This window comes from Sturnus vulgaris, chromosome 6 (assembly GCF_052056855.1).
Source record: "Sturnus vulgaris isolate bStuVul1 chromosome 6, bStuVul1.hap1, whole genome shotgun sequence".
Lineage (NCBI taxonomy): Eukaryota > Metazoa > Chordata > Aves > Passeriformes > Sturnidae > Sturnus > Sturnus vulgaris.
The window spans coordinates 48,428,981-48,439,293 of NC_142248.1; the positions used below are offsets into that span (position 1 = coordinate 48,428,981).

Sequence of the window (10,313 nt, forward strand, 5' to 3'; positions counted from 1 at the left end):
TTTCTCAAAAAACCATTTTCAGAATTTCAGGCGTGACACAAAAGAACACTCAGATTGCTGGAAGGGAAACGTGTGCCCAGATTGTCTCGAAGCAGTGCTGCTGTCGGTTCTCGTTCAGTTGTGTCTTCTGAAAATGAGACTGTTGTATTCATTGCGCTGTGCTAAACACTTGTCATTCTCCCAATGCCAGGAAACAGATGAAGCTTGAAGAAAGAGGAAGGAATTTGGAAGCGTACAAACAAGCTGAGAAGAGGTTCAGAGATCAGGGTGCTCGCTGGCAGCAGGGGCTGGGGGTTAGGGATGAGCAGGAGCAAAGCCGGAGCACATCAACCTCACCTCGTGTTTTCTCGGGGGCTTTATGGCCCTGGCAAGAGAGAGATGTTCACTGATGAGTCCCAGGCCGAGCCGTGAGCACAGCACGTTGTGTTGGAGCTGGGGGTTTTTTTTGAGACGTTCAGCAGCCACACTCTCTAGTCAAGAGTCCTGAGGTTTGTTGCTGCTCCACTTTCATCCTCATATCCAGCTTCCAGCCCTTTTCTTCTCTCTGTCCAGTGTGTCTTTTGTGTTCCTTTCTTGTCCTGTGTGCTCCCCATCCCATTCCCGTTCCCTACGGAGGGGGAGGGTGTGGAGACTGGGGGCTCCGACGTGGTTTGGGGCACCCCAAGGTCCCTGGGAAAGGGAGCCGGGCTGCGCTGGAGGAGCAGGTGAGTCGGGCATGGGGGGGGGGGGGGGGGTCATGCTGGGTGCCAGAACATTGAGAGGGAGGGGTGGGTGTAGAATGCATGAAAAACAGAACCATAAAAAATAGCTAAATATAGTCTAAAAGGAATGTTTAAATGCTTTTTATTTGGGTAGAGGCACGGTTTTTATAGCTAATATAAAAATAAAATATAAAGACTAGAAATAGATTGGTATACATGTAAAATATAATGAAATATAAGTAGCAAATATCTATGAAAAATCTAGTGTATAACAGAAATAATGCAAATATAAGAATATGTATAAATATAAAATAGAGCTATGAGAATGGTAATAAGAATGGGGTAAAACATCAGTGAGAAATGGAAAAAAACCACATGAAAAATGGTGGGAAAAACAGTGAGAAATGGAGAAAAATCAGTGAAAAATGGGGGGGGGAATCTTTGAAAAATGGGGAAAAAAAACAGTGAGAAATGGGGGAAAAAAAATCCATGAAAAGTGGGGGAATAAATCAGTGAGAAACGGGGAAAAGTGGGGGAAAAAATAATTGAGAAATGGGGAAAAAAATCAGTGATATATGGGGAGAAAATCAGTGATTAATGGGCGGAAAAATGCATGAAAAATGGAAGGAAAAATTCAGAGAGAAATGGGGGCAAATATCAGTGATAAATGGGGGAAAAATGCATGGAAAATGGGGGGAAAATTCAGAGAGAAATGGGGGCAAAAATCAGTGAGCAATGGGGGGGAAAATCGGGAAATATCCATGGAAAAATGGGGGAAAAAAAATCAGTGAGAAATGGGGAAAATATGGGAAAAAATCCACGAAAATTGCGGGAAAAAATGCATGAAAAATTGGGGAAAAATCAGTAAGAAATGGGGGAAAAAATCCATGAAAAATGGCGGGAAAAATCAGATCGGCGATCGATAGCTAATGCGTGCCTATGGATTCGATCGGCGATCGATTGATCGCGCCTGCCGATCGATTATATCGGCGATCGATTGCTAATGCCTGCCGATCGATTAGATCGGCGATCGATTGATCGCGCCTGCCGATCGATTATATCGGCGATCGATTGCTAATGCCTGCCGATCGATTAGATCGGCGATCGATTGATCGCGCCTGCCGATCGATTGCTAATGCCTGCCGATCGATTAGATCGGCGATCGATTGCTAATGCCTGCCGATCGATTAGATCGGCGATCGATTGATCGCGCCTGCCGATCGATTCGATCGGCGATCGATTGCTAATGCCTGCCGATCGATTAGATCGGCGATCGATTGATCGCGCCTGCCGATCGATTAGATCGGCGATCGATTGCTAATGCCTGCCGATCGATTAGATCGGCGATCGATTGATCGCGCCTGCCGATCGATTCGATCGGCGATCGATTGCTAATGCCTGCCGATCGATTATATCGGCGATCGATTGCCAATGCCTGCCGATCGATTCGATCGGCGATCGATTGCTAATGCCTGCCGATCGATTATATCGGCGATCGATTGCCAATGCCTGCCGATCGATTATATCGGCGATCGATTGCTAATGCCTGCGGATCGATTATATCGGCGATCGATTGCCAATGCCTGCCGATCGATTATATCGGCGATCGATTGATTGTGCCTGCCGATCGATTAGATCGGCGATCGATTGATCGCGCCTGCCGATCGATTCGATCGGCGATCGATTGCTAATGCCTGCCGATCGATTAGATCGGCGATCGATTGATCGCGCCTGCCGATCGATTCGATCGGCGATCGATTGCTAATGCCTGCCGATCGATTCGATCGGCGATCGATTGCTAATGCCTGCCGATCGATTATATCGGCGATCGATTGCCAATGCCTGCCGATCGATTCGATCGGCGATCGATTGCTAATGCCTGCCGATCGATTCGATCGGCGATCGATTGCCAATGCCTGCCGATCGATTATATCGGCGATCGATTGCTAATGCCTGCGGATCGATTATATCGGCGATCGATTGCCAATGCCTGCCGATCGATTATATCGGCGATCGATTGATTGTGCCTGCCGATCGATTAGCTCGGCGATCGATTGCCAATGCCTGCCGATCGATTAGATCGGCGGTCGATTGCCAATGCCTGCCGATCGATTGCTAATGCACACTATTTGCACACTCCTTGCACACCCTTTGCACTCATACAGATGCAGGAGGTTTCTCAGTTCTGGTCGGGGTTTTTGGGGCGTTCATTCAGGGGGATTTCCTCAAGGATTGGGACACTCCTTGATTCCATCCCTTGCCTGTCTCCCGAGCGCCACCCTGTGGGCAGAGCGCGGTACTGCGCGCCTGCCTCTCCCAAGATGGCGACCTTCTAACTCTGGCTGCAAAAGGAGGGTGGCACAGCAAGGAGCCCGCTCGCTCTAGTGGGATGCCTGCGCACGACGCCGACACCGATCCCACGGGTGCGATTTTCGGCGGCGTTTCCAATCGTGCGGACATCTCCTTCAGCCCGCTTCGGCCCGGGGAAGAGGGGCGGGGCCGCCAGCGATGGTGCCGGCGCAGCCCGGGCAGGCTCGGGGCGGAGCCGGGGCTTGGCGAGGCGGGGCACGGAGGTCCCGGGGACGGGACCGGGCGGGGCCGGGGCGGTGCTTTAGGGGCGGTCCCCAGTGGTCCCGGGCGGCACCGGGGGCGGGGCCGGGTGATCCCGGAGCGGTACCGAGCTGTGCTGGGGACGGTGCTGCAGGGGCGGTGCCGGGCCCGCCTCAGGGTGATTGAATGCCCAGAAATCGCCTCCTCTGCCCCGTGCTCACACTGAGCTGCGGGCTGCAGCGTGCTGTCGGAGCTCCGCACACAGCACGGATTTGGGCTTCCCCTCCTCTCAAACCCTCTCCCCCTTCTTCCTGCTCCTCATCTTCCTCTTTTTCCTCTCCCTCCGCCTCGCCCCCCTCCCCGGGCCCCTGACTCCCCCCGGGATCCCCTCCTCCGGAGGCGGCCCTTCCGAACCGACCCCCCCTCCAAGCCCCGGAGCCCGAGACCGTTAAGGTAAGCTTTTGAATTGAAATATCAGGATATTCACTCTATCCCACTGGCCTGAAATTTCAGGATTGTACGATTTTTTCTTGAAGCAGTTACCTTTGCTGCAGGATTGTGTGGTCACCAGTCTCCTTTCCTGTGACTCTTGTTGAAATTTGCTGTCAGATAACCGGCTAGTAACGAAATATTTGACAGAAATCAATGCTGTGAACGGACTTCACTGCAGCAGTTGATGAAAGAGCAAAGAAAATGTCTGTCGTGTTTACGCACCCCCCCGAGGCTGAATGAATTCTGATACTGTAATAAATCAGTGCAGTTGGTGCCTGCAAAGGTCTTGACATTGATCAAGAAGATATTGCTTTGGATTTTTACTTTTTATCAGCGTTTCTTTAATCTGTACTTCAGCACTCTAGCCTTTCATAAGTCTTCTCCGGTTTCCTCTGGCCCTGCAGAGTAGTCCTCTCTGTTATTGTCTGATCCCAGCTTTGATGCAAGGAGTACTTTTTGTCTTGAAAATTAGCATCCCCCTCTGCATATTTAAATTAGTTATTTGACTTTTGAGAAAAAGCTGGTCAGCTCGAAGTCCACCAGACACCAGAGGCTGCTGTTTTTAGCACCTTATTCAAAGAGGACATCCTTTAGTTACCTAAGTAGGGGTAGAGATTTACCCTTAGGAATAAGGAATAAATGCAACCAGACTGTCCTGCCAAGAAAAAAAATCCAGTTACAGTGACTGAATTAGGGTTTAGTGGCCCTTGATCCTTGCAAGGGATTAAAGGCAGGTTCACTTGGTCTCCCAGCAATGAATGTCTCAACCGAAAGCTGCTCAAAATGTGCCGTTTTTCTGATGGTTTTGGATTCTTTTGCCAGGTGGGAACATGGACTGCTTGACTTGTTCCTGTGTCCACTTTCCACTTCAGTCCTTTGCATTTTCTCTGAAGGGAAAGCAGGAACAGGGAAGTTGGGGCAGTTCCGTCAGCAGAAAGGCTGCTAAGAATAGATGGTAAGGACTTACTTTTCTGCACAGTGCCATGTAACTGAAGGCTCGTTTTTGGATTTCACATTCTGTTCCTGCCTGGTTTTGTGAGAGCTGCAGGTGCATTTCTGTTTCCAGACCCTGCCAAAAATAGTCGCTTATATTATAATGAATCCTTTTTCCTTCATGTTTTCTTGCTTTAAAAGAATTACCCTGTCAGATTGATGTGAGCAGCAGTTGTTTTTAGATCTGCTGGTGTTGTACACGGAGTAACTGTAGAACAAATGAGTTGTGATGGCTTCCTTGTATTTGATGTGTGGAGAGGAGCAAAGGCACAGATTCATCCTGTGTAATTGCAGTCGTCCAACGTAGGTGCCAGGGTCGGGAAGCTGGGCAAGGTTTCCTCTCTTGCTGGGCCTTAGGGGGAGGGAGTTGAACCCTGGTGTCACTCGGATTCCTTCCTCTTCTCCCTCCTCCTTTCTTGCTTGTAGAGCTGGAGCTCGGGGTCACCGAGTTTGGGTGCTCGCAGTCAGGGCCTGAATTTGGAGAGCAGGAAAGCGGGGGGAAGTTTCTAGGCACGTCAAAGCCTGTCTCTAGGGTGTGGGACTTGTTGGTCTTCCTCACCACCCCCAGCAACTTGCACTTCTCTCTGGACCTTGCTGTGGTCACAGCCCACTGCTCATTTATGTGACTGTTCATCCCTCTGCCTGATTGCTTTAAGTACAAGTAGCCTGATTCAGGTTTAATTTAGCAATGATTTTCCTCTGTTTCATCGGTAGTTTTCTAAAACTCCCCTACAGGCTATTTTGAAGGTGCTTTTTTCTTTTTTTTTTAACTGCCTGTGATGATAGAAAGCTGTACGGCCCTCTGAAAGCAGTATAACCTGCTTTCCAAAAATTACAGAAGTAGGATTTTTATTGTCCACTATGCAGCTGAAGTCCCCCTAGTGAGCCTCTTGAACTGAGGGTGAGGAGAGCGGCAGATACGACTCCTCATCAACCTGCTCTTCTTTTCGTTCCTAAAAGAAGGAAGCATGAAGGTAACTATAGAAAAAGATCTGCATCCCTCGGGGTTTTGTATTTTAGGTGTTTTGAGGTTTATTTACACACCTCCTCCTTTGTTTCCTGGACAGGTTTTACGTGACAGTGGAGCGTTTGAGTACACGTGGAAGGAGCTTTCAATTTGGCTGGAGCACTTGGATAATACAAAAGAAGACCAGAAGGAAGCAGTGATTCAGTTTTTGGAAAAGGTAACGGTGTTCAAATCAGCTGGATAAAAAAATGCAAAGAATAGTGTTAGTGGAAACTGGAGGTCTTGTTGCTATTGTTGAGAAACCTGTCAAAGACCAGCGAATGAATTCTGAGAAAAGCCTTGTTTGGGATTCTTTATACGGAGGTGGCATCCTTCTTGTGTTCAGTGGGAGGGCAGCCAAATGATTTGTAGGAAAATGAAATCCAAAAAGATCAGCTGTTATTACAGCATTGTTGGTGTAAGGGTAGAGTGGTGTAGGTGTGGGTAGCTTTGATCTCCTCTTTAGGTGCCGACATTATCAGAGCTCAGTAGATGGTGGTCCTTGACAAGGAAAGGTGACACTTGCTGTTTACTCTTCAGGATGTTGAATGCCCAGTGCTTTGCCTCCACTGTGGTCTGCCCAGGTACTCGGTGTGTGGTCGCAATCTAGGTGCCAAGTTGTGGTGGGTTTTTGTTTTTCCATCAGTGTGGCCTGTAGAGCAGGAACTGTAGACAGAATCCTGCAGAAGTGCTATGGAAGTTGTCCTCATAAAAGCTGCCCAGCTTTCAGCACGTGGTCGTTCTCAGTACCGTGTGGTTCCCCTGCACTTGCCAGCCAGCAGGTGCACTTACCTTTCTCCCCACCTTTGCTGACAGATCCTGCTGAAGCTGGTGGCCAACCCCTGTCCCTACACTGACAAGGCAGCAGACCTGGTTCAGGCAGCCAGCACGCTCCAGGTGGCTCTGTTTAAACAGGACTCTGATAACATCAGCATCCCCGTCTCTCACATTGATGGTATGTGGTAACCTGTCAACATCCCAACTCCATGACTTGGGGATACACTTTCTAGCCCTAATCAGCAAACTGGGGATGGATAACTCTGGCAGTCCTGTTAAGTAAGGGCCCTCCAGGATTCAGCTCTCCACGTGTTCTTGGTATCAGAAGTCGAAGTGGAATTGCCAAGTTGCCGCTTTACCTCTGAAAGTAATTTCTGCCGTGGTTGTGCCACTTGAACGGTATTTGAAATCTCTCTTCATGCTCTTGCAGCCGCGTTTTTGAACTCAAATGGAAATCTAGCCCTTCTGCCTGGGACTGTTGACAGAGTCATGGAATCCCAGAGTGGTTTGGCCGGCAAGGCTCCTTAAATCTCATCCAGTTCCAGCCCTGCCATGAACAGGGACACCTTTCAGTAGCCCGGGCTGCTCCAAGCCCCAGTGTCCAGCCTGGCTTTGGACACATCCAGGGATCCAGGAGCAGCCACAGCTGCTCCGTGCTGGACAGCAGCATTGAAAGGCAGAGTGAAGGTTCAGCTGTAATTTAGGGGTTGCACTTAACGTTGTATTGTGTGACAAATGTGGCTTTCATACTTTTTTTAAATTTTTTTTTTTTTTTATTAAAAAGAATTAAAAAGATGCCTTGTATTCCTGGAGTGTTGCATTCTACGTCTGTTGTTTTTCCTGTTAGTCTGGATTCTTGCTTTGATGTTTTTCTTCACTTATTAGATGTCCTGGATATGGTGGATGTCCTGATCGAGGACAGTGATGGCTTTGATGAAGAAGTTGGGTTCTCTTTAAATGAAGACGTGATCATTTCCCTTCAGTGCTGTTGTCCCTGCTGCATTAGAAGCCAGGAATGAACAAGTCCACGTGGGCCTGGATGCTGATCCCTCTTGCTGGTCCATGACAGCATGTGACAGGTGAGATTTCCAGGTGTCTGATTTAGCAGGAAACTGGTTTGTTCCTTCTTGTGAGGAGGCTCATTGGCTTTGCATGGGCAAAGCCACTCCACGTTTTCCATCTAGGAACAGAGTTGGGGAGCTGTTTGAAAACAGAGTCCCAGAGGTAAACAGCTTGGCTCGGTATTTCTGTGTGGAAATAGAAGAATATCTGTGTCTTCTGATTTTTCTCTCGTCTTTCTTCCACAGGTGTTTTTGTATTCCTGACTTGGGTTTCCATCGGGGACACGTGGCTTGGAGCTCAGGAGCCGGATCGGTTCCTTGCCCACGGCAGATTGGTCTGCACTAGTGCAGGTGACGAATTACAGGATGGCTTGGGAACTCGGAAACAAGGAGAAGCAAGTCTTATGTGTCTTTGCAAAAGGTTTTGGCTACCACAGGGCATTAATTCAGGGAGTTAAGACTTCATCTTTAACGTTCTGTGCTCTGCCAGCATCACTGCGAGCCCTGAAAGCCTCCTGAGCTGTTCTCATACAGACCTATCTTGTTTGGTCAAAAAAAAATCTTAGTTTAGTTTCGTCCAAGAAATGTTACTACTCTGTGCGAGCTCATGGGGAAGCTTTTATTTGGCATCTCTCAGTGGGACATTGAAAGTCCAACTTCCCATTTCTTGAACAGTCTGAGAGGCAGTATTACTTTCTATCATTTTTATCACAGGCATTTTAAACTTTTTGAGGAACCGGCAGGACTGTTTGTGCGGAGGCGTGCGGTTCACAGCCATCCTCTGTCCAACGTAGGATGGGAAAAAAAGGCTGGAGAGCTTCCTACAAGGGGCTGTAAGTGCAAATGACCAGGAGCCCGGGGTTTAGTCATGATGATTTAGTATTTCTTTAAAGACTCTGATTGATTTCATGATGCCAAAACCAGTATGAATAGAAGACTGAAGTCAGGAATCACGATGGTCTCCTTGGGTTTAAAAAGCTTTAATGGTGTTTCAAGACATTTGTATGAGACCTGGTTTGTTTTTTCTTACCCTTTTATTCAATCAAAAAAAAAAAAAAAAAAAAAAAAAAAGCCTTGATCCATCACTGCTGCTGTGATGTGTGACAAATGCCTGTCCTCCCTCCACGTGGAACAGGTGAGAGGTGGAACTGAAGCCCAAAGAGTTTTCTGCCCACTGATAACATGTGAGTCATATTGGGAATTCTCTGCAGAATGGCAACAGTTGTTCTTGAATTTGGCCATGAGGGGAGTGGAACATGGCAGCCCGGGTCTGAGAAGGTGCAGTGCCAGAAGGAGAAGCTTTGAAATGTTAAATCAGGATTGATTCAGGTGACTCGCGACCGCGTGCTGTGCCCAGGTCCCTGGTAGAAATACTGTGCAGGGAAAAGCCAGAGCTGCCTGTGCTATGAGCTGAATTTTTTATTGGGGGGGGGGGGGGGACACGGTGTGTGAAATAAGAATGAGGTGCAAATGAGGGAATTGCTTGTGTGTGTGAATATTCTTGTCCTAAAGGAGCGCTGCCCGGTGCTCCTCCCTTGCTGTGCCCCTCTCCTGGTGAGCCTCTGTCCTGCTGGCCGTGCCTCTCTGTCTCCGTGCCTGTGCTGCTCCTTGCCCGTCTTTGCCCGCCCCGCACGGGCTGTGCTCGCTTCCTCTCTGGCTCCTGGGTTCCCTCTTTGTCATGGTACCCCTCAGTCCTTGCTGTGTGTTTGGCACTCTCTGTCTTTTCTCCGTCCTTCTCTGTGCCTCTGTGGTGCTCCCTGTGCCGTTGTTTCCCGTGGGATCCTTGTGTCCCGGTCACTGTCTGTCCTAGGGTGATGTTATGGTGTTTCTATCTCCAATCATGTGTCCTGATTATGTTTGGTATTATGTCCTGTGCTTCCAGGACTGACTCTGAGAGTGAAGCTTTGTTTTGTCTTGTTATCAGCCGGCTCACCTCCCCCATGGTCTATGTTTAGGAGAGGTTTTAGCTCGGTTTGCTTGCTTGCCTGCTTGCTTGCTTGCTTGCTTGCTTGCCTGCCTGCTTGCTTGCTTGCCTGCTTGCTCGCTTCTGCCTCTTTTTCTTTCCTTCGCTTTGCCCTTGCTTTTTTCTTATTAGTTAGTTCAGCTAGGCAGTCCAACTTTTTCCCTGGACTGTTTTCTCTTCCACCCCGTCCCCTCCCTCTCCTGGATACCATCTGAACCTGTTCCGGACGGGGACCTGGGAAACCCCAAGAAACACCGGGAGTCTACACTCTGTCACCTGCAGCAGCCATTCCCAAGCGCCAGAGACTGATAACTGGGCGACCACTCGCCAGAGAGATTGAACTCGTCATCCCTTCAGAACGGTGAAAGAGTTTTTTGTCAGCTGGTGTTGTCTTTTTTCCCTGTGCTGGGGAGTGTCTTGCTTGTTAAATAAAGAGGTTTTTTTCTCCCACTCTTCTCCGAGGAAATTCTTCCCGAACCCGGTGGGGTGGGGGGGAGGAGTCGTGGGGTTTGCTGTCTGGGGGCTCCTTCTGGAGGTTTTCCCCCAAATTTGCCCAAAACCAGGACACTGTCCCTGTTCATTTTTAATCCCTCCCTCTTGTGCTGCCCATCCAGCATGCCAGGGGTTTCTTTTCGTTTTTTGGTTATTTTTCGTTTTCATTTTTCTTCTTCTTTTTTTTTTTTTTTAGGGGGGGTTCCATTTCATCGTGCACCTTGATGTTGATTTTCTTCCCTTGTCCTCTCTGCTGCCCCTCCTCCTTTCTGCCCCTT

General features: G+C 48.8%; 1 protein-coding gene across 9 annotated transcripts; it reads left to right on the forward strand.

Annotated features, from left to right (window-relative positions):
* The first annotated feature begins 383 nt into the window (after window positions 1–383).
* LOC148223490 (nucleolar pre-ribosomal-associated protein 1-like) lies at window positions 384–9,993 on the forward strand. Of its 9 annotated transcripts, XM_088166533.1 has the most exons (7): window positions 3,711–5,920; window positions 6,559–6,697; window positions 6,950–7,033; window positions 7,405–7,598; window positions 7,827–7,931; window positions 8,295–8,413; window positions 8,653–9,993. In XM_088166533.1, exons 1-4 carry the CDS (start codon window positions 5,705–5,707, stop codon window positions 7,536–7,538), a joined length of 573 nt encoding a protein of 190 aa, XP_088022659.1. In that variant the 5' UTR covers window positions 3,711–5,704; the 3' UTR covers window positions 7,539–7,598; window positions 7,827–7,931; window positions 8,295–8,413; window positions 8,653–9,993. The 9 variants fall into 9 exon arrangements, with proteins under 9 accessions (XP_088022657.1, XP_088022656.1, XP_088022652.1 ...); XM_088166531.1 differs by adding an exon at window positions 384–488 and having other exon boundaries at window positions 5,604–5,920; window positions 7,827–9,993; XM_088166530.1 differs by adding an exon at window positions 3,423–3,704 and having other exon boundaries at window positions 5,604–5,920; window positions 7,827–9,993.
* Window positions 9,994–10,313: the final 320 nt, after the last annotated feature.

Coding starts and splice junctions, on each gene's coding strand:
- LOC148223490 (XM_088166531.1), top strand. CDS start 5,705: ATGAAGGTAACTATAGAAAAAGATCTGCATCCCTCGGGGTTTTGTATT. Junction 5,921..6,558: donor TGATTCAGTTTTTGGAAAAG/GTAACGGTGTTC, acceptor CTTTGCTGACAG/ATCCTGCTGAAGCTGGTGGC. Junction 6,698..6,949: donor CCCCGTCTCTCACATTGATG/GTATGTGGTAAC, acceptor ATGCTCTTGCAG/CCGCGTTTTTGAACTCAAAT.